The 24,892-nt window shown below is 32.7% G+C and overlaps 1 protein-coding gene across 2 annotated transcripts in view; it reads left to right on the top strand.

Moving 5' to 3' along the window:
* Positions 1 to 24,892, top strand: part of Edil3 (EGF like and discoidin domains 3) — a 399,196-nt gene that overhangs the window by 125,016 nt on the left and 249,288 nt on the right. The window contains exon 3 of one of the 2 annotated variants that reach the window (XM_026394553.2): positions 19,141 to 19,170. The exons of the other annotated variant lie outside the window; for it this stretch is intronic. Within the exon in view, the coding sequence (XP_026250338.1) occupies positions 19,141 to 19,170 (30 nt within the window). The remainder of the gene's footprint in view (positions 1 to 19,140; positions 19,171 to 24,892) is intronic. 2 annotated transcript variants of the gene reach the window in all.

Below are 24,892 nucleotides of genomic sequence, written 5' to 3'. Positions count from 1 at the left end.
ATACTTCTGTGTACTCCAATATTCACTTTCCCTCACTCTTTCTGTGTTTCTGTCTCCCACACATGTAACTCTTCCCACATAAACCCACATATCTTAATATGTCCAGGCTTTTACAGTTATTAAAACTCACTTCTGGTATCTGCAAAAGCCAGTAGAAAAAATTCTCTGAGAGCAAACAAAAACAACTCCCCCCCAAAAAGAAAAACAAACAACAACAACAACAACAACACCTACTTCACATCTTTGAATGTGTAGACATTTTCCAGGCACAGATGCACACAGATGACCTCCAATGGCTAAGCCCAAATTACTTTTCAGTTACCTACTCACATGTCTAGACAGCACTGTGTTGTTTGGAATATAGTGTTCATACATTCATTTCATATAGCAAATTTCCATTGCCAGTGGATGTTTTAGAGATCTAGACAGAAATATGCCGCAGCCCGGCTGGCTGGGCAAACTAACCAGGGGTGGGGGTGATGAGGAACTTGTGTAGATTGATACAGCAGGAGTGGGAGCCGTTTATTATAGGACAGGAGGGGTATATATACATTCCACACAGCTTATCTTAATTAACATAAAATAGATACAGCAGTCAACCAATAAGGAATCTCCACACTTAATGGCTTGCTGGCATTACTTCACAAACCACTCCCTATGGCAAAATGCCAGGAGCCATCTTGACTTGTTTACAGACCCTAACAGAAATATTGGTAATTATTACATTGTGTACTAATTCAGTAAATTAATAACAAATATAAAATCTTCCAGCTCAGATACTTATGTGTTAATTAAATCAAAGGGGGCAAAATAAGTGTTCAAACTTTTATTAAAAAATAAAATCTTAGGGATATAGTTTAGTGGTAGAGCATATGCTTAGCATGTGTACTGCTCTGGGTTCCATCTCCACCATCACCCAAAATAAATAAATCAATAGATATGTACATAAATTAAATCTTAGCTTACTTGTATTCTTAAGTAAAAATTTACTGAGTACTTACTAACAATTTCTTGAATGCTGAAGATGCATGGTAAAGAAATTTGCAAAAATTGATGTCCAGCTGGAAAAGTAGATAAGCATTTATATTGATTATATGTATTTTATGGATGATCTTGTTGCTTTATAGATGATCAGTCTTGCTTGAGTTGTGGAGAAAGCACTAGACATTGGTGCATAAAGAATTTGGGGAAAGTTTTAATAGCTAAAATAAGCATTCAACAATATATTTGTTTACTCACTCATCCATCAGATGTTTTAATAATTACCTTATACCAGATTCTGTTTTGGGCACTGAAGATATAACCCCTAAAAAATAATAGTCTTTACGTTCACGAATCTCAAAGACTGAGAAGGTGATGCTTGAAAGACTGAGAAGTTACCATTTAAACAGAGAGTAAACCTAAAAATGGTTTTGTGATGAAAACTGAGATAAGTAGAGATGGAGAATGAGAATGGTAGCTGAGAGGGGAATTTGAACCAAGGAATAGTTTTCCTTTAGAACTAAAGATTCTAATGTTATAATGGTCCAGATATAATACAAAAAAAATTAAGTTGGAATTTTTCTGAAAATAAGTTATTAGATGTCTTAGAGAAATTCACAAGTAATTAGCATACATTTAACCTATTAAATCTACAGGTTAAAAACAAGGAATATAAACTTTGGAATTTGGTTGTAGTAATGTAAGACCGTTCATCACTTTTGGAAAGGACCTGTATTTTTTTTGTGTGTGTGTGTGTGGTACTGGGGATTGAACTCAGGAGCACTTTACCACTAAGTCACATCCCCAGACCTATTTATATTTTATTTAGAGAAATGATCTTACTGAGTTGCTTGGTACCTCGTGTTTTGTTGTTGTTGTTGTTGTTGTTGTTGTTTGTTTTGTTTTTTTGCTGAGGCTGGGTTTGAATTTCTGATCCTCTTGCCTCAGCCTTCCAAGCCACTAGGATTACAGGCGTGCATTATTGAGAATAGTTTAGTTAAGATAATAAAGTCAGTAGATAATTTTATTTATATCTCTCTGCTTCTGTTTCTTCTCTGTAGTCACACTGGGCTTCTGAGAAGTATTCTCATTTTTAGTAAATAAATAAATAAACATGAAGGTACATTATCCTGTTCTATTCTTCCCTATATTCCCTATATTCTTCTATCTTCTTCACATCCAAACCTATTTCCCAGATTCTATTAAATTTGTGACTTTTCAGTCTCATCACTGATAATCTGTTTCCCTGCTCCTGTTTCATTATGAAAAAAATGATTATGCTTACCTCAGAAACATAAAGACTATTGAACAAATTGGAAGTAAAATTACAGATTGATTGTACATGTGGCTGTCTTGTGAATAACCATATTCATGTTTATCTTTTAAAAAGTGATCAGTGTCAGAATATCAAGAAGTGTTAACAGTCTGACTCTGTCTAAAATAGTTCTTGTTAGTGATCATGAAATATCAGAATGTTAACAAACTTAAATAAATATCTTGGGTATTGTGAGGTTATTTTTAGATTTCCAGAGTTTGGTTACCAAATGAAGGATTCAAAATTTCAATTATTCATACAGTAGGTGAAATTATGAGTACTTGTCAGGTTTTCTTGCCTCTTAAGATTAGTTCTTGGACTAAGGAAGGATAACTCATGATTGAATCCATCTTTCTAGAAATTATCATAATGAGAGCTATTCTGCATAGACTGAAATAATTTCTCCAAATCTGCTAGCCATAGAAGATTGCTGAGAGATTTCCCAGTCTAACTAGAGCTAAAGGAAATTATTTTCAAAGTTATAATTACTTTCCAAAAAGTAAGAAAATGAAATGTGTTTATAAAAAGAATCACACAGTTAAGTGGCAGCCAATAATTTAATGCATGATTTTTGTGTTCATTTTGTGCATACTACAGGAAAGTAATTTTGTTTTATATGTATAAAAATTCCTGTAATATGGCTTATCAACTCATAATCTCATTGAAATATTTCTAATTTATCATTAATTATAATGATTAGAATTTGTTTGGGATTCCAAGCTCTAGCAATTATGTGTTAACTCAGAGGGGGGAAAGCAGAACATCAGAGAACCTTAGAAATTAGGAGTACAGAAAGCTATTCTTGCTCAGTTGAAACACAAGAACCAGTTTGTACTAAAACTTTCATTTATAGCAAAAGACAATATAAGGCATTAAAAATATTTGGTGTATACCATTTATATGACTGTTTTTTTATAGTATACCTTTCTGATTAATTGGGGATACTTTTGTGTATGAAATCACATTGGACATGTATCAGTAAGCTTTTACTACTTAACAAAGAATTGTAAAATTTTGTGATGTAATTAATTAAGTGAGTGACCATATCTGGGACACCTTGTAGGTCGTTAGTGCTCTCCTTCCTGCGTCAGCCAAGTCAGCTAAATAATTCCCTGGTGCTAGGTAGTGATCTCTACTGGACTGCATTTCCTTAAATGGTGGCAGAGACAAGGACTGAAGTAGTGAGGAATATCAAATCCTAATTACAAGCATTTTTCAAATCTTAGCTTGTGTCACAGTAGCTAACAAAAATTTTAATGGGAAGATATTCCATTTTGTATAGCAAAGATGAGAATGACAGTGGGGAAGGGATTGGTGGCTGATTTTGTAGGCTACCAGAAGCTCAGTCTTCTATAGCTAACAGATTTTGAGAAATTATTTCAGTCCTTGCAGGATACTTCTCATTATGATAATTTCTGGAAAGATGGATTCAACAGTACTAAAATCATATAGTTTGAGGCCAAGTGGGAAACATAGTGATACCCTATCTGCAAGAAAAGAATGTTATCTTATCAAATATAGCTTTAAAATAAAGTATAAAGATTCCATCCCTTTTTATTGTCCCTTAAATACTTTATCATTATAGGGCATAAATAATTTTGAAATGACTAAAACCAGGCAACTGTATAGTCTAGTTTGATTGATGAAACCTGCAAGGAAAGAACAGTTGTATAAAATTAAATCCAGTCAGACAGGAAAGACATTTAATCAAAACTTAAAGCATTCTAGAGCATCTAGGTTATGGAGAGGCTTAGGATAACTGATAGAGAGCATAAGAAAATTAGATAAAGACAAGAAGTGAGAACATGATTAATATCACTCTGATGGGAAGGAAGGCTATTGGATGAGTGACAAGATTTTCTCTCCTCTTCAGAAACATGCTTTAGTGACACAGAAGATGGAATGAAGAAAAAGAGATGAAACATTAAGAATTCATTAAAAGTATTTTGACCAATTGAAAATTTTAGAAACTTCTGTAGCATTTAACATAATCTTATTGGTACTTACTCTGTTCTAGAATTGTGCTATTTGTTATGAGAAATTGCTAGAATAAAGCATTACTGAAATAATAAACAAGGCATGAATCTCTTATCAAGAGGTTTAAAGTAGATTCCATTGTTTTAAAGGTTTATTTGACCACATTCCCTAAAGCTAAAGGAAAACCAGGGGTGAGCTTATACTTTTAGAAAATTTATTATCCAACATATATCAAAATACTTATATGAAGAAAAGTTCTGTAATACATATTACTTAAAGCACAGTGGCAACACATAACTTTTAAATGAATCATAATGAAAGAGAATTTGGGCTGAATCATTCTCAGAGCATATTTTTCTCTTTATAATATAAAATTCATCAAGCTACACTTTAAAGTGGACATTCATATTTCTTTTCTTTCTTTTATCCCAATTAAAGCTTGAAAACTAAAATAGAGTATAAGTTAGATATTTCAGTGAAAGACAGAACCAAGAAAAGGATATCTGTTTTCTTAAGTACCAATTCATAGAAAATATAACAAATTTCAAATAAGAGTTAGCATCTTCTTTGCATTTGATAAAGTCCTACAACATTTTTATCCATTGAGGTTTGCCTTGCAAAAGTAAGCCCAAGTGCTTCATTCAAATCACAGAGAACTATTGGGTACAGAACTCATTGTTCCTCAGTTACCTGAGAAACTACATACATTTTCAAGAACAAGTCAGACACTTTATGTGTTAACTCAGCCTCAATCAATGGTTTTGCCTCCCCAACCAATAGATGAATTGAGGTCCATCACAGAATAGCCTCTGGCTTCAAAGATCAGAATTCATTAATTGTTCAGCTATGGAGGTCCTGCAGCATTACTCTCCATAATGATTTCCGGACACAAAACTCTTGGTGAGTCTCACCTCACAACCAGCTTGGTGGTTGTCAGGCGTCATGTAAGGAGTAGGAAAGGTGTGGGCAGATGGTCTTTCTATGCAGTTTACTTATCACCAGATTGCCATGAAATTAATCCTCTTCTTAATACTGCCTTGTATATTTATAGTATACTATCATTTACATACACACACACACACACACACACACACACACATACACACACACACACTAATTGAACCTGAAAATCACCATCATCATATTCATCACCATCATCATTATCATCATCCATTTAATCCCAGTGTTTATCACACACTCTTTTGTAATTCTGTAGTTTGTAGAGATCTGTAGAAATCCATTCGCTAAAGGAACTCATCACAGTGTTGTGGTTAAGAACCCAGCCAGACTGTGTTTACATTTTGGCTCTTCTATTTGCAGTTGGTTCTCAGTATTTGCACTTCTCATGGATTCAAACAAATACAAAGAGAAAAAAATTTTTAAAAATTGCAACTGTACTGTAAGATTTTCCTTGTTATTATTCCTGAAACAATGCAGTATGACAATTATTTACATAGCATTTGCATTGTTATTTATTATCAGTAATTTAGATGTGATTTAAAGTATATCAGTGTGCCTAGCCACAAAGTTCTTTGTGCCATGTAACTGAAAATACTATACTATTTTATGTAAGGAACTTGAACATCTCCACATTTCGTTATTTGCAGGGGGCCCTGGAACCTTGGACATCAAGGGAAAACTATGCTATATCTGTGACTAGGAAAGTTACTTAATCTTTCTGTGTCTGAGTTTCCGCATCTGTAAAAATATAGCAACCGTATCAACTTCAAAAGGATTTTGTGCAAATTCACTGAATCAACACATGTAACATCCTAGAACAATGCCTAATTTATAGTGCCAGCTAGAAGTTATCGAGTAATATAAATAATTAAACCTTATATACAATTCAAAACCTACATGCAGAAATCAAACATATAAGTCTTGAATATTTTTTCATCATTTCAGTTACTAATAACATTACTGAAGTGTCCAATAAATCCTGACCTATTATTTTTATGGCAGGATTTTTTTCTGCTTTTGTTTGACTATGCAAACTAGGGATAATTTATCTGTCAGCTTTTGAGTTAAAAAAACAAAACAAAACTCCTTCAACATATAATTTGACAAATCACCTCATTTGGTATGGAAAAAAGAGAACCCTGTATTTTATTACTTGGAAATTGTGAGTAATATAAGTAATGTTTGCATGATTAGGAATCAACCCTTTAGGAAAATAGCTTTCCTTATGCTTACTACAAATAATTTAGGAACTGATTTTTCTTTGTAAGATTGTAGAATAGGAATACCAAGTTGTAAGTTATGATGACATATTAATGTTAGATTCTTGTGTGTGATAGGTCAACACTAAGCTCTTTGTGGCTTTGAAGAAAGATAAAATAGTCTCGGTGAGGGCAGGGATCCACTAGAATCTTCCATTTAACAAATGTATATTGGGCTTCCCAGAATGGCTTTTCCTCACCCCAAAGGGTAATATACCCTTCACAATGACCCCAAGATGAAGAGCCTGCTATTGGGATACTTATAGTTGAGAAAAAATAGACACATCAATAATCATTACACAAGGCAGAAAATAATAATTATAAGAGAGTAACAAAGTGTTTGAGTATCAAGTAGAGAAAAGATCACTTCTAGTACTATAGTTCAGATTTTATGGCTGAGGTGATTTCTGAGATACCCTGAAGCAGAAATGCATTTCCATAGAGCAAGTTATTCAATGGGAATATTGTAAGCAAAACAAAATGTTAAAAAGCACAACAGATAGAAAGGGGAGGATCTTTCAGGGAGAATTAGTATTAGTGGTTGCTCAGAATAAGGTGTTTATGGGAAGGATTGGGAACAAGATTGGGAAAGAAGTTTTCAAAGATATATAGAACCTCTAGGCATCTCTATTAACTGTTGCCATAATATAGTTTTCTTTGTTAATATCAAAATTAACCCAGGGACATGATTTCATAACCTCTCTTAATAATACATTATTGAGGCATATAATCATTAGAAAAACAAAATAATACAAATCTCAACTAAACAGTATTTGGGGTAATTTTTAAGTACTACCTCAGGCTTTTCTTTTGAGGATTAAATTGTTGAAATTGTACTTTCTTTCTCTTGCATTTTTATTCTGCCTTCAAGATAAGTCTATTTTTCAATCCATTAATTATTGCAATTGTTTTCAATAGGACTTGGTCTAATAAGTAATTGAGCTGAAAAGAGCTGAATGTGGCTCATTGACTGAAATAAGTGCTGATTTCTAACTTCCAGTTTCTAAACAGAAAATAATTATTAGAAGGAACAGCTATAAAAGTTTAAAGACATTTTTCAAGAGACCCCATTATAACTAGAAATGTCAGCTGATATGGAAAATCCCATGAAAAGCCACTAAATATTTTTATTCAGCTAGATGGACACCTCATCCTGGACATTAAGGACAATGTTTTCGTGAGAACAAATGAGTGCTGTTCCTGTCTGTGGACTTTTGTCACCTATATACAAGATACATGCAAAATAGTTATTTTGCTGAAAGATTGGAAGATTATCTTCAAAGCTTAGTTTGGTTTCAAATTTTATATTTCTTTCCCATTATCAAGATACCTTGTGCATTATTTTTTATGCGATTTGCTAGTATTTTATTAAGAATGGTTAGCATCTATGTTCATAAGGTATATTTGTCTGAAGTTTTCTTGATATGTATTTTTTCTGGTTTTGGTATGAGGGCTATACTAATTTCATACAATGAGTTTGAAAGGGTTCCCTCCTTTTCTATTTCATGGAATAATTTGAGGATTTTTGTTAGTTATTTTGGGGAGATATGCTAGAACTTGTCCGAGAATCCATCTGGTTCTGGTCTTTTCTTTATTGATAGGCTTTTGATGGCATCTTCAACTTCATTGCTTGAAATTGATCTGTTTAAATTTTCTATGTCTCTGATTAAATTTTGGTCAGTCATGTGTCTCTAGAAATTTGTTGATGTCTTCAAAATTTTTTTCTATTGGAGTATAAATTTTCAAAATAGTTTCTAATTATCTATATTTAATATGACATTATTGCATGCCATTCATTTGTTCCTCCACCTTCCTGGAAAGGCATGACCTCATCTCCTGCTTTTCCCCTCTTCCCCCAACCTGTCTCCAGGCAAGAGGGGATAAGATTACTAGTATCCAGTACTGTAAAAATTAGTCCATGAAACTGAAGGAAGAAGGGAAAAGAAACTAATTCCTACTCTTTTAGTAGTGTGTGTGTGTGTGTGTGTGTGTGTGTGTGTAATGTTTGATTGCTTATTGTAATAAAGCAGCCTCAACATGTTATGAACACAGTTGTATTTAGGGCTACTTAGTGCTCCTCTGTATTACTATTTACATTCTTGTAACCATATTTTAAAATAACTTAAGAAATTTGGCTTTTTCAAGAGTAGCTCACCTAAAATGATGATCAGGACATATAAAACCATGACATATAAAATTAAGTGAGGATTTGTGTATCAGTTAAGAAAAGAATTATGGGGTTATGATAGCTATCAAAATTAATTTTAAAGGCTGGAATATCAAAGAAAGATTCACATTATTCCATTGTTCTCCAGAAACTAACACTGGTAGAGATGTGACATGTTCCTTTGGGAGATTATGAGTTCCCCCTGTGATGGAAATTTTGAATGATATCTAGATTTTTTGGTTGTCAATTTGTACTGTGACCTTTAAGTTTGCTTTGGGTTTTAAGTTTTATTTTTAAAAGTTGCAATATCCTTCATTCTGAACAGTTTGTTTTCTTCACTGTTTCTTGAAGGTTTGAAAGAATAGAAATTAATAACATGCATTTACAACTTGAAAATTATTTATTCCTTTCACAATACTGTAGATCAAACCCAGGGCTTAGTGCATACTAGGCATATGCTCTACTACTAAGCTATATCTGGAGCCCTAAAGAAAACAATCTAAAAGATCATAAAAAAATGAGGCTTGGGTCCTCCCTGGATAACCCTCCACCTTTATGTAATTCCATTGTCTTAAAGTTAGACCCATCTACTTTTTTTATCAGTGAGTTCTTAAAGACATTCCAATTAAGGAAAAATTTAGCCTGGGGAGACAAGTTTGGCAGATAGGGAAATTACATTGTCCATGTCATTTGATTAACACCTGGATACAGATACACTATTTTCTTTTAAAGAAGGTCCTAATGATTCTGAAAAGAAAGCATTTAATTTTAGCGCTTTTTTAATAATCAGAAAAAATCTTATATAGCAATCATTAACTCAGTGCAGGGGCACATTAGATTAGTCAAACTCTATATAGACAAACAGAGGCTGTGTTTTATCTTCTTTTATGGTTAGTGTGCTTGGGATGAGTTAAAACTACATGAAGAAAATAATTCCCTTTCACCAAAAGGAAACAGATACAACAGAAATATCTCACCTCTTAAAATTTTCCCACTTGTTTTAACCTTCATCTTTTGTGTTTCAACAGATATTTTATTTTTTTTTCCTTTTTATTAGTGCATTATAATCATACATAACAGTAGAATTTGTTATAACATATTCATACATACACAAGATAAAACAATATAATTTGATCAATTTTATTCCCCAGTATCTCCCCTTTCTACCCCTCCCTGACCTTGATCCCCTTCTTCTATTCCTCTGGTCTCCCTTCCATTAAAACAAAATTGTTCTAATTAGAGGGGAGTGAGGGGAGGGGTGAGGCTGTGGAGATGGGAAGGACTATAGAATGAGTCAAAAGGTATTTTAATTAAACCAAATGTGTGGGTTTGCATTCTGGAAAGCCATCATTTCATAGTAATCTTAAAATTTCTGAATTTCTCTTTGGAATATAAACATTAAAATGATATTTTACTAAGAAAGCTTCATACATTTTAAAAGTGCTAAATAATCTTTGTAATAACTATGATATTAAATACTTGCTTGTGATCACACACACACACACACACACACACAGAATGCCATGATCTTGCAATGAAATGATTTCTTGTCTGTAATCACCATTTAGTTTTTAAAACTATTGAAATTTTATCATATATATATATATATACATACACACACACACACACACACACACACACACACACACACACACATACATATCCCAGAAGATGTAAAATATTCAGTATTTAACTCTAAACGGCCCTATTCCTTTTATTTTAATGGCTGTATTTACTTAATAAATTATGCTTTGATTTTTTGTTTAGTTTACAAATTACATTTTTCATGAGATCTTACAGGAGTTAGAGTAGCTTTTCAACCTTTATTTTTCTTATGTTCTCCCCCACCCCAAGATGATGATGATGGATAGGGATGTTAAAGTCTTCGTCTGCCGAGGCAAATGTTTCAATTATTTTTATCTGTCTTATGCTACTTGATGTAAGACATTGAAAATTTGACTCAATCTCCATTATGAAAACTTTGTTAAAGCAAAAAGTAATTCTCATCGGAAAAGGCAGAAATGTAATATTATTCAATATGTTTAAGATGCATGTCACTAAAGACAGCCTAGTGGCATAGATAGATCATTAAAAACCTTAACATACAAAAAGAATATCATATATTTTGTTAGGATCATGGGTTTCTGTTTATTTAATGAAATAATTTGATAATACTTTCTTGTTTCATATTTCTACCATGATTCAAATGGAATCTGATTATTTATTCAAACCTCATTTGGGAGAGAAGAACCCTGGAATCCATCCAAGTAGTATTCACTAAAGGATTAGTTAAAAATAGTATGCTATATCCATAAATAACATATTATTCAGTATTGTCCATATTCATTGATTATAATAGAAAAGTATGTGCAGTGTATTCTTATTCATTATGCCATAAAACACAATTATTATTACATACAAGTATATGTGTTCTGATGTTTATATAAATTTTCTTCAAAATTCCTTTCATGGTGAGGTCTTAGTTGGCAATTTAGATGATTTAATGAATATACTTCTGTTTTCTAATGCAGACCTTCACCTATTTTAACAATGGATATTTTGCCAACAATCTTAATTACTAAGTCTCTTCCAGCATTAACATTTTATGTACACTCACCCTGTGGTTTTCTTATGTGGATGCACTCACTGAGATTTGTGCCAATATTGCTGATCTATCCATTACTTTTTAGTTTTTTGTTCCTTTGGTTTTAACAGATTGGCTTTTTAGATTAGCTCATTTGTCTAGACTTAGGGAAATGAATTGAGGTTGAAGAGACCAATTTCCCACAGAGAAATAAAATAGAAAACCTTGGAACATGAATCTGATGGTCTTAGCTCCTCACTCTCAGGTGGAAGGAAATGCTGTGGTACTGGTACCATCCCCAACTCACATGTAGCAGGCAGGCAACCACAGGTTCTGGGCTTCTCTAGGCATGTTAGGCAGCATTCTCATTGTAAAATGATTCCTCTTTTCCAGTATGAAATTTTCACAAAGATTATGAACTTATTATTTTTATTGAAAATGGATAAATCTGAGAAAACATTTATATTAACTTCTGATCTATTTTATCCCTTGCAAGTTTCTTCTTTTTATTTGCTTATGAATTCTCTTAGGATACCTTGGGTTAATTTCCAATCCCCACTTTACATGGCTAATAATAATGTAAAAACAGTCATTAAATTCACATACTGGACTTAATTTTCTCATCTCTAAAATTGGACAACTTTCCAAAAATATTTACACAGTACCAATTATATACATGGCTCAAAATTAAAACATAACCATTTGCCCTTGAAAGAAGGATAATGTCCAGCTTGGGAAACAAGACCAGAGAATATTATGTGCTGTTTTTGTTTATTATAGGCTTTAGGTGATAGTTTAAAAGTTAGCTGAGGATGGAAGGGGATAACTACATAAAATTGGAGACTGACGTGGGTATTAAATAATTGAAGGTGGTGAGGTTTGAATTTAGTCTACAAGGATGAAATGAATTTGGATAGGAAAGGAAGGTAGCTGGAATAAATAAGAAATACTTGAGAGCTATCAAAATATTGAGTTATAGCTTTCTTTTTGATGTCAAATCATCTAGATGAAGGATAATTAATCCTTCCTTTAAGTAGCAAAATATGTCCCAATTATGTTTCCAAAGATCTTTAATATCAAATAAGTTATGAAAGCAGGTTACATGAGGCGACTTTCTTTCCAGCTTTCTTGGCTCAGTTTTACCATATCTGCAAGTTTTACATTTTTTACTCATTGGCAAAAAAATAAATAAATAAATAAAACAAAAGCTTCCATTCACTCTTAGTTCCTCATTTGTATCTCTTTCTAAAATGAGAAAATCACAAATGTACTACTAATTGCTGTTAAAATGATTCATGGTGTAAGTAGCTTATAAATCTGTGTAAGCTATGTCACTACTAAACATAGAAATGGAATTTTGTGGTTCTATTGCAATGAATTTATGTAATTAATAAACTATAGTTTGATGATTTTAACAATTATAATTTAGTAATAAGTTAAACAATAAGTAAAAATGAGTTTAACAATTACAGATTTAATTCTTTATGAAATGATCAAATGGTTGTTAGAATAACCATTGTCTTTTCAAATATTATTCCTTTTCTTGCTGCATCAAGAAAGAAATTACATATTTTTTAAATATTTATTTTTTAGTTCTGGTTGGACACAATATCTTTATTTTATTTATTTATTTTTATGTGGTGCTGAAGATCAAACCCAGGGTCATGCTAGGTGAGTGCTCTACCACTGAGCCACAATCCCAGCCCCTACATATTTTTATATAAATTACATCAACATATACAATTTTTCCTAGATTTATAGCATGAAAGAGATAAAAATATAAGGTCATCTTTTTTGACATATTTAGTAATGTTTCTCAATGGAACAGTTGAACTTTATTAAGTAATAGGACTGTATTAAAAATATGTTCAAATTTACTTTCTTTTAACACATATTTCTTGAATCCCTACATTGTTCCAGGAATTGTTCTAAAAACTATAGATCAAGTGGTGAGCAAAGAAAGTTCATCCCTGTTCTCATAAAACTGAGTCTAAAGAGACAGATTGATAGACATACAAATAGACTTACATATTAATTGCATGCATACATGAGTATATTGAATATATTATATAGTATCAAGTGTTCTTAAATAGATGCTACCCCCAAAATCTAGTACAGTAACAAAAAAATGCATATAAAAGTCTGATAAAGAAGAGGATTTTTTTTATTCTCTGAACAATATTTGAACAAATATAACGTCTGTTCTGCTGTGTCTCACTGTGACCTATACTCTGCAATTCTAAGGCTGAACAATCAACTACATCCTATGATGTCTAAGATCTCGACCAGGAGGAAAATCACTGTTTTTGTCATACTTTGACATGTAAGAAGTTGGTAATATAAACATTTAAATCCTTAGTCAAGAAACAAGAAAACAGGACCAAATAATTTAAAACTTTTTCTGAACACTTTTCTGAATACTTCTAGAGGCAGCTCCACAACCTATTATAATGACTGAGATCACAAATTTGAAGTGATTGTTTGCTTTTTTTTGTCTTGAAAATATATTCATGCACACATACACACATTTATAGCATTTAACAACTCAGAAGGCATAATTTATCATGTACAAATATCATAATTGTTATTTTTGTTTCACTACAGTTGAATAAAAGCATTTCAAAATATATGTCATGATATAGTAATACATATTTCTTGTTACTTTGCTTTAGAAATAATTGCACAGATAATTGTATACTGTAAAGCATATTTGGTATACAATTATCTAAATGTATTATGTAATCAATAAAATGATCAGTCACTAAAAACTGAGTAATGGCCACATATAAAAGAGTATAACATAGTAAGAAATGTATATTTTATATTTCATAATGAGCTTTTCCTACTTGATAATAGGCTACAATGGGTACAGAATTATTTTTAATAGGTTGAATATCCAAGTTATACAAATTTGCTTAAAACATACAAGGATGAAAAAGAAAAAAACAGAATATATAAAAATTCTTGAGACCACACAGACAGAAGTTTGACCAACACAGATGCTATTGGATTTTTACATCTTATGAAAGTCAGGGCAATATACAGACCACTGGGTTTGGGTAGTTGCTGCATTTCAGAGTTGAAATCTATAGAAGAAAGGGGGAAGGGGAGAAATGAAGAATGAGACAAGAGTCTGCATAGTGCTTCTTCCTTCCAAGCACCTCCACACTTCTTGAATATGAGCACAGCTAGGCTGGCTGAAAATATGGTGACTAACTTTGAAGCCACAAGACAAGCTATTGTATTAAAGCAGGATGGGGAGTGCAGTGCGGCAAAGCCCTGGAGTCCCATCTGCCCTCTGAAAGCTCAGTCCCAGGCCTTGTGTACTTTTGGTCTCAATTGCCTCAAATAATCAATTTCTTATGTATCCTAATATATTATAAAAGGAAACGACAAAACTGATTAGGGTCATAGCAGAATTCTACCTGGTTGCAAATCACAGAAAGCCCAACTCACACTAGGTAAACAGTAAAGTGAATTATTTTTCCTCAGAACTAGAAGTCCAGAGGTCTTAACTCATGACTATGATTCAATGGCTCAATAATATCAGGAATCCAATTTCTTTCTGTTTCTGAACCTTGCCTTTGAACAGGATCAGCTTTCTTTGAAAGCTGGTTCCCAGTTTTTTTGCAAGGTGTTTGCCAGTTACCTCCTGGGTCACAGGATTACTTGTCTACATATAAAAAGAGAGAAAAACAATAATTTTCCAGGTACTTTCTCAGAATAATGGAGGCTCTTCCTTTGCAGTTGCCTTTCACACACAATACAAACACACCAACTCCCACCCCTTACATATAGCTCCACTGGGGATACAGTTGGCCTCCACATCCGTGGGTTCTGCCTCTGTGAATTCAACCAGCCACAGACAGAAAATTGCTTCTGACCTGAACATGAACAGATTTTTCCTTGTCACAACTATTTACATAGTTAAGAATCATCATGTTCGGTCTAATAATTGATCTAGAGAAATTGTACTCAAAGTATAGGAAGGTTGTGCACAGATTATTTGCAAACATTATGCCATTTTATATAAAGGACATGAGCATCCATGATTTTGGTATCTGAGGGACTCTTGTAACCAATTTGCAAATAGTTTTCTACCTGTATGTTGACCAATGACTATGGTCAACAAAAAGAAATAGATTTAGTTAGTTCTGAGATATAGGCCTCTCTCTAACTCAAAGAGAGTCATCTTCTCCCAGAGTATTGATGGAGATATCCAATAAAACCCAAAGATTTGCAAGATGAAAAGCATTGAAAGTTGGTGAAGCCACTACAGCATATACTGCAAAGGGCTTTTGTAAGCTTCCTCATTTGCTGCTGTAGTTCTAACAGCTGGATCCAAAGCTCTTTCCTAGTGATACAAAACTTTGATGGGCTGCAGTCATATTTTTCAACATTTATTGTTTATAACAATCACCTGAAGAGCTTTTTAAAAATGCAGAAGCCTGGGCTTCCACCCAAAATTCAAGCAAGTACATGTATAGCATTTTAATAAACACCCAGGGAGATTCTGTTTTGGGAGATGGGAGAACTATATTTAGTTAAATCCTATGCATCAGTTACATGTCTTTGCTCTCTCTTTCCCTCCATCATAGAAATTTCAGTACATCCTTCTAAATGCTGAGTTTGTACAGCACAACATTTATTTTTTTAGATTGTTTATTTTTGTTTTGCTTGGTACCTGTGCTTTAGTTGCCTGAATTAAAGGAAGTCCCAGTGGTGTAGACTCAGGTTTTTTTTTTTTCCTTTTAATTGTTAATTTCATGACTTTAAGCAGCAAATAGGAAGAGTTAAGAATCATTTGGGTAGTAAGACGATAGCTTCTGTGATTCTTGTTTCACTGAAATGTCATCATATGGGCCACTAGTGCCCACTTTGAGGTTTATTGTTACTCTGGGGCTCTAGTTGCCACCTGTTAATTGTTCGAGATGTTTTCATTCAGTATTATAGTTTACTGTCTTTGCCACACAGTTAAAGCTGTGAATTAATACCACTACTAACCCTTGGGAATGTATGTGGTTTTGAGACTGTGTGCATAATTTAATAGTATAAATAGTAGTAGTTAGTGACATGTTCATATTATAAGGAAGCATTATTAAGGAGATGCTGTACAAAAATAGGACTCTGAAAACTTGTGTACCTGCTGACTCTAATCTTGTTAATTTGTTACAAAGATGCTTTCCAGTATTGCAACCTCAACCATGACTTAGAACACTTCATGCTCTATAGGCTTTGGAATTAAAAGAATCTGATTGCTATAACTTCTATATGTTTATAATTGTCCTTATTTTGGGCTTGCTACCTCCTATCTAAGTATTCTTGCTTATATATCCATAGTGAAAAGTAAAGTCTTGGTATTTGTTACCTTCATTCCTTAGCTATTGTTTCCTGAGGGTGCTTTATTAATCAGTAGTCAGAATCTCACCTGCCTAGTTCTATATCTGAATTGTAAGAAATCTGGAGGAGTTTCCAAATATCTTTATTACTTGAAGATAGTTCTTTCCTCAAGCCCTCCATCAGATTTTTGTTCTTTTGCTTATTTTCTCTTTCTTTTTGCTGTATGTGTTTATCAAACTAACATTATCAGGGGCTATGGTTGTAGCTCAGTGGTGGAGCGCTTGCCTTGCATGTGTAAGGCACTGATACTTAGCACCATATTAAAAATAATAATAATAAATGTATTGTGTCCATGTACAACTAAAAAAATAAAAACACAACATAACAACAACAACAAAAAACTTAACATTATCAGGAATTTGGCCAGTTTCCATCCTGAGGCAACACTTGTAAATAGCAGTACCCAAATCCTAATAAACACTTTGTTATTTAGATTTCCCTGTTTAAGCAGTCACAGAATCAGCACTGTTTTGGAGAGTTAGGCATAATGGTAAGAGTTTGATTTTAAAGTCAAAGTGACATAATCTCGAATTCATTTTGACTGTTGACAAAGTTTTTGGTCACTCAAACTTTGTAACTTTCTCTATCAATTTGTGTCCCATTGGTCATTGGTTGCTTTGTGAAATATATGAGTTCAAATTTTAAAGTGATCAATTGTAACTGTAAGTTTATTAATTTTTTCCATTTTGAATCTCCAGACTTTTATAATGACCCATCTATTTCAGCACTTCTGCAAGCCTCTTTGGTATTTTCCTAAAAGGGAATTCCTGGAGGCTACCAATGACTTTCCTCTTTGAACATGTTATGATATATTTTGGACATGATAAAGCAGCAAAGAGCTTTTTAAATATTTATGTTCTCCACGCCATGTATGCCAACTGTGTTTGCTCTCTTCATTTCTTTATGTGCCAAGGAGACAAGCCAAACAGTGTGAGAGGAAAATACTGTCAGGACACAAAGTAAGCTTGTCTAGTGTGTGCTCTGTGCAGATGTAACCTTAACGGAAAAGACTGGAGACCGCTCCCTGGCTGCACAGGGATGCCTTGATTAACAAATCAGCTGGGAACAAAGTTCCTTTGTAAGCAAGTCAGCTAACCGATTTTTATTTTAAAACTTCATGAATCAAGTGAAATAGGACTGGCTCATATCATGTAATTCAGCAGTAATATTCCGGGAAACTGCGCTTGAGTACAGAGCAGAAAGCCTTCCTCCTGGAGGATGGGTGGAAGTGGAAAGGTGAATAGGTGGATTTTAGGCAAAACTGCAAAGTTAAACTGTGTTTTTCACTCTAGCAATTGCCTTCCACCATCTCACACGTACATGCAGTGGAAGGTTATTGCCCTTGGAGTCCTGCTGCTCTCAACATCTCTAGTTTGAAAACTGGAACCCAAATGATTCACTATTTAATGAGTTACAATTAATTTTACCTTATGTTGATATTATCTAGTAATGTCTCACTTGGTTACAAATTGGTACCATTTAAAAAGATTCAGACTTAATTAGTTTGAGGTAGACAACAGAATTTGGCATTCTGTCAACACAAGGTCTGTGAAACACTACTCTAGGATAAATTGTATACTCACATTGTGGCCTCTGCTTTTCTAATATCCATATTTATCTGTGTGTGTGTGGGCTGCAGAACACATAAATGAAAACCACCTGGGGTCAACCTTTAAAATGTAATGTTCCTGTGTCCTTATCATGGAATCATCCTCACTGAATCTTAAAATATGTGGTGCATGTGTGTGAGTTCTTTTTCTTTTTCTTTTTTTTTTTTTTGGGTGGGGGAGGGTTGGGGAGAAGAACAAAAGAGGATACAGAGGAGAAAGAGAAAAGGAGAGTATGTGTGCTAGAATCTGCATATTTAACAAAAACCAAAGTGATTTTGACTCTCTCTCAGATAATACCTAATTTTTTGACCATTGACAATGTCTTTTAATTCCTCTTTGCTAATAAAATTTGATGATGGGATGGGAAAGTGGCTCAAGCAGTAATGCACTCGCCTGGCATGCACAGGGTGCTGGGTTCCATCCTCAGCATCACATAAAAATAAAATAAAGATGTTGTGTCCACCAAAAACTGAAAAATAATATTAAAAAAATTCTTTCTCTCTCTCAAAAAAAAATTGATGGTTGGGGGTACCATATACAATGTATATTTTAAACAACATTGTTTATGATTATACATGTATATTAACTAACTTCAGTCTTGTTTTCAAAGAAAAATGAAAATAAATTTCAGACAACACAGTGGTCTTTTCTAATAAATATGTATATTAAAGAATAAGTGTGTGTACATTTTAATTTGATGTAGATACTCAGGAATCTGTCCTTAAATAATGAATGATTTATAATGTATGCAAAAAATTATAAGTCAGGGGATTATTTTTGAATATGTGAAACATATTTATGTTCAATCTCTTTTTCTCTCTTCCCCTTTTTTCCCTTACCTCAAACCTCTACCTGCCCCAACTTCACCTCTTTTCCTGTTAACATAGCATCAGATGAAGAAGAGCCAACTTCAGCAGGTAAAGTTCTTATGTTACAAATTAAAGGCCATTTTTTAATTTAATGACTTCAATAATATATACTTCAACCAAAATGGACAAAGTATATTTACTTTTTTGTGTCTTGGACCCAGTATGCTGTGCCAGACAGAATGATGTTGATTAAGACTTCTGAATAAAAAGAAATAGATAAAAAAATTAACTAACACACAAAAAATAAAAATGGCACATCATCATTAAAGAATGAGAAAAATTGGAAAATGAAAACATTGAGATAAAACAGAAAAATAATATGAGGATGATAAAAATATCAAAAAAGGAAAAATGATAAAGTAAACATCCAGAAATGTAACTATCTATGATAGAATACTGCTATAGCAACTATGAGACCAGTATTAGGTATATATTCAGGTTTAAAAATAAAAAAAAAGTTGTTCTTTCCTCAAATACTCATTTAAAATTTTAATTTCTACAATTATAATTTAAATTGAGAATTTTTGCATCCATGTTCATTAGAGATCTTGGTCTGAAGTTTTATTTCTTAGATATATCTTGCCTGGTTTGGGAATCAGGGTGATATTGGCCTAATAGAATAAGTTTGAAAGTGTTCCCTCTTTTTCTATTTCATGAAATAATTTGAGGAGTATTGGTTTTAGTTTTTCTTTAAAGGTCATACAGAACTCAGCTGTGTATCCATCATGTCCTGGACTTTTCTTGGTTGGTAGGCTTCTGATGGTGTCTTCTAATATCCTTGCTTGAAATTTATCTATTTAAATTGTGTATATCATCCTAATTCAGTTTGGGCAAATCATATGATTCTAAAAATTTGTCAATGCCTTCAGTATTTTTCTATTTTATTAGAGTACAAATTTTCAGAATAGTTTCTAATTATCTTCTATAGTTCTGTATTGTCTATTGTGATGTTTCCTTTTTCATTGTGAATGTTAGTAATTTGAGTTTGCTTTCTCCTTTTTTTTTGTTAGCATGGCTATAGGTTTATCCACTTTATTATTTTTTTAAAGAACCAACTTTTTGTTTTGTCAATTTTTTCAGTTGTTTCTTTTGTTTCAATTTCATGGATTTCAGCTCTAATTTTAAATATTTCCTGTCTTCTACTGCTTTTGGCTCTTAAAAATTTTTTTCTAGGGCTTTGAGATGTAATGTTAGGTCATTTATTTGTTGCCTTTTTCTTCTTTTAAGGAATGAACTGCATGCAATGAGTTTTCCTCTTAGTACTGCCTAAATCTCTTAGTGTCCCAGAGATTTTGAAATGTTGTATCAGTGTTCTAATTTATCTCTAAGAATTTTTTTAATCTGTTCTTTAATGTCTTTTGCAACCCATTGCTCATTCAATAGCATATTATTTAGTCTCCAGGTGTTGAAGTAGTTTTTATTTTTTATTTTATCATTGATTTCTAATTTCATTCCATTATGATCTTATAGAATGCAGGGTAGTATTTATGTTTTTGTATTTGCTAAGAATTGCTTTGTGGCATAATATATGGTCTATTTTAGAGAAGTGTTCCTGAGAATAAAGTGTGGTCACTTGTTGATGGAGGAAATATTGTATCCATGTCAGTTAAGTCTATTATTGATTGTTTTATTGAATTCTATAGTTTCTTTAGATTAGATAATAGCTAATAGTATCTTTAGATTGCGTTATAGCTAATCTATCAGCTTTTGTTTGGAAGTTCTATCCAGTGGTGACAGAGGTGTGTTAAAGTCACTCAGAATTATTGTGTTGTGGTCTATTTGACTCTTGAAATTGACAAGTTTTTGTTTTATGAATGTAGATGCTCCATTGTTTGGAGCATATATATTTATAATTGTTATGTCTTATATTTATAATTGTTATGTCTTGTTGATGTATGTTTCCCTGGAGCAGTATGAAATGTCCCTCTTTATCCCTTTTGACTAATTTTGGTTTGAAGTCTACTTTATCTGATATGAGGATGGAAATCCCTGCTTGCTTCCACCAGTCCATGTGAGTGGTATGATATTTCCCAACATTTCCTATGGATGTCTTTTCCTATGAGATTAGTCTTTTGGAGGCAGCCTATTGTTGGTATATTTTTAAATCCAATCTGCCAGTCTATGTCTTTTGATTGGTAAGTTTAGGCCATTAACATTCAGGGTTATTATTTAGACATGATTTTTATCCAGCCATTCTTGTTTACTTTTGGTTTTTAACTGACTTGGTTCATCCTTTGATTAGTTTTTCCTTTAGTATAATACCTCCCTCTGCTGATTTTCATTGTTGTTTTTCATTTCCTTCACATAGAATATTTTGCTGAGGATGTTCTGTAGTGCCAGCTTTCTAGCTGTAAATTCTTTTACTTTTGTTTATCATGGAAGGTTTTTATTTCATCATCAAATCTAAAGCTTAATTTTGTTGGATATAAGATTCTTGATTTGCATCCATTTTCTTTTCAAAGCTTGGTATATGTTGTTTCAGTATCTTCTACCTTTCAGGGTCTGGGCTGAAAAATCTGCAGATATCCTAATTGTTTTCCCCTATATGTAATCTGATTTCTTTCTCTCATGGCTTTTAAGATTCTCTCCTTATTCTGTATACTAGGCTTTTTCATTATAATGTGCCTTGGTGTGAATCTGTTGTGATTTTGTGTATTTGGTGTCTTCTAAGCCTCTTGTATTTGGTTTTCCAATTCATTCATCATGTTTGGAAATTTTTCTGATATTATTTCATTGAATAGATTGGTCATTCCTTTGGTTTGGAACTCTATGCCTTCCTCTATCCCAATAACTCTTAAATTTGGTCTTTTTATGTTATCCCATATTTCTTGAATGTTCTGCTCATGATTTTCTTACTATCTTCACTATGTGATCTACATTCTTTTTGAGATTATAAAATATGCTTTCATTGTCTGATGTCTTATCTTCCAAGTGGTCTAATCTGTTGGTGGTGCTTTCTATTGAGCTTTTAATTTGGTTTATTGTTTTTTTTTTTCATTTCAAAGATTTCTGTTTGTTTGTTTTTCAGACCCTTCATCTCATTATTGAAATAATCATTGGCTTCCTGTATTTGCTTATGTAGCTCTTTATGGAAATGATCTTTTGCTGCCTGTATTTGTTCTCTTCCTTTAATTCACAGAACATTTTAATTATGTGCATCCTGAACTCCTGTGTCATTTCTTCTGTTGTGCTAACCATGGATTCTATTAATGTAGTATCTTGATTTGGTTGAGGAACTTTTTCCCTTGTTTGTTCATACTGATCATGTGTCTTTCCTTCTAGCACTGAGGATATGCAGCATTACTGTTTTTTATGCTTTAGACTTATAGGGTCCCTGCATGGTTGGGGACACTATACTGGCCAGCCAGTATTCCAAGCTGGGAATTGCCACAACTAAAGATGGTGACGATGGTGTCCTAAAATGGAGGCAGCTGCTTTCAGGAATGGAGTCATAGGGGCATGGTATTGTGCAGTGTGTTCAAAGATGCATCTCAGACCCAGTGTAGGCTCCTCGGGTATTGGCTGGGCCGACTCAGCCGGCCCTTGCTCCACACTGAGATTCATATTTTTAAACAGCATAGTAAATAACTGTACCTCTGAATGAAGTCACTTTGGAACTCATATATTGAATCTAATTATATTTCTATAGTTCAAATAATTTTTGGAAACTTTCTTTTAGAATTTCCTTTAAAATTTGTATATTGACTTTGCAAGATCAGTTTTTACTGTGCTAGTATATTCATCAGACCTTGGCCTAATAACTATGCCTTCAAAAACAAAGATTTGCAAGAAACAGAGAGAGAGCAAAAGATAGAGAGAGAGAGAGAAAGAGAGAGAGAGAGAGAGAGAGAGAGAGAGAGAGAGAGAGAGAGAGAGAAGGGAGAAGTATTTTCATGTGAAATGCTAGGTTTGCAAGTTTGACATTAACAACTTTCACTTGAATATCTGATCTTCATTTTTTGAAAGTGATCATATTAAGTTGAAATTTCAGTAAATAACATTCTTCAATAAAGCTAAATCAGTGGCTGCTTCTAAGCAGCACAAATACAATTTTTATTTATCTTTTATTTCATTTTCCAAAACTTATTCTATGTTCTTTAAGAAATCAAGTCATTTATATTAGAAAATTGATTGCTAAAAATAAAATAATCTATATAAAATATAATTTATTAACTATAAGATATACTAAATGAAGCTTATTCCCAATTAAATTTTCTCAATGTTCTTAACTTCTATGGTTTTATTAGTTTTACATCTTGAGAAATGTCATTTATTTATCAAATTCAGAAAATTATTATGACATTTAGAATAAGGTCAGAACAAGAAAATATTATTAAATGAAACCTAAATCAGTCTGAAAATGACTCAGTGTAGGTCTTGTAGATATACAGTGTCTATAGTTAAAATTAACTAAACCACAATTTAGTTGTTTATATCACCTCAAATTAAAAAAAAAAAAAACTATTTTTTATTCTTATCTCTTCCTTGAGGGAAATTTTTCGTTAGTTGGTCTTTTTTTATATATATATCAGGCAAGGGACTGAGTTTCAGTTTCCATAAAAAGTAGTCACTGTTAATACTGGATTAACTTTTATAATAATTAAAATTATGTATGGAGAATGTGGAATCTTTTAGACATATGTAAAATTAAAATCTTTTATGTTCTATGTTGTTTATACCTAAGTATGTATATATAAAATGATGAAATTATTTTATTATCAAATTAGCATTCTTTACCTCATATCATTACTACTTGTTGGAATGTAATAAGAACATCTGTATTCTACCCTCATAGCAATTTTTCAGTACACTATTCAATATTATTGACTATTATCCTAAGACTCTGTATTAGAACTTTAGATTTATTCTTCTTTCATAAGTGCAATTTTAGACTCTGTGACATATCTCCCCATTTCTCAACTTCACACTCATACCCAATAATCACACTTCTACTCTTTTTGAATTCAGCTTTTCAAATTAGATTCATTTGTGTTGATGCAAGTGGCAGGATCCATTTTTTAAGGCTGAATAATATTACATTACATTCTAATATATGCCATATATTTGCATATTCTATAAGTTACTTCCCTATTTATCTGTGTATGGTCACTTAAGTAGTTTCCATATGGTGGCTATTGTTAATAATGATAGTACAGATATTTCTAAGTGTTTTTGAAAGTGATCTTATTAAGTTTAAATTTTATATACCCAGATGAGGATCCTTGGGTATAATAGTGTTATCTTTAATTTATTGAGGAAATTCTATACTGTTGCATATGGCTGCACCAGTTTGCATACCCATCAACAATGTGCAAGGGTTCCCTAGACACTTATCCTACACCATATGCAAAAAATCAATTTTAAATAAAGATTTAAATATAAGTTCTAAAACCATAAAACTCCTGGAAATAAAAAGAACAAAAGCTAACTGACATTGACAATGATTTTTTGGAGTATTGCAATAAAAATCTCAGTCAGTGAAAACAAAAATGAACAAGTAGGATTTTATCAAACTAAACAACTTCTGCATAGCACAGAAAACAATCAACAAAATAAAAAGGCTACTGATTGGGACAAAATATTTATGAACCATATATCTGATACAAGGTTAACATCTGTGTTAGTCAGCTCTGTGAACCTGGGAAGAACAACATAAAGGAGGAGAAGTTTATTGTGTGCTTATGGTTTTAGAGATTTCATGATTGATGGACTCCATTGCTCTGGTCCTGAGGTGAGGCAGAACGTCATGATGGAAGGGTCTGGAAGCAAA

Source organism: Urocitellus parryii, chromosome 1, assembly GCF_045843805.1.
Source record: "Urocitellus parryii isolate mUroPar1 chromosome 1, mUroPar1.hap1, whole genome shotgun sequence".
Classification (NCBI taxonomy): domain Eukaryota; kingdom Metazoa; phylum Chordata; class Mammalia; order Rodentia; family Sciuridae; genus Urocitellus; species Urocitellus parryii.
Note: the sequence above shows the minus strand (reverse complement) of the source record. Positions and strands in the feature narration are given on the sequence as shown.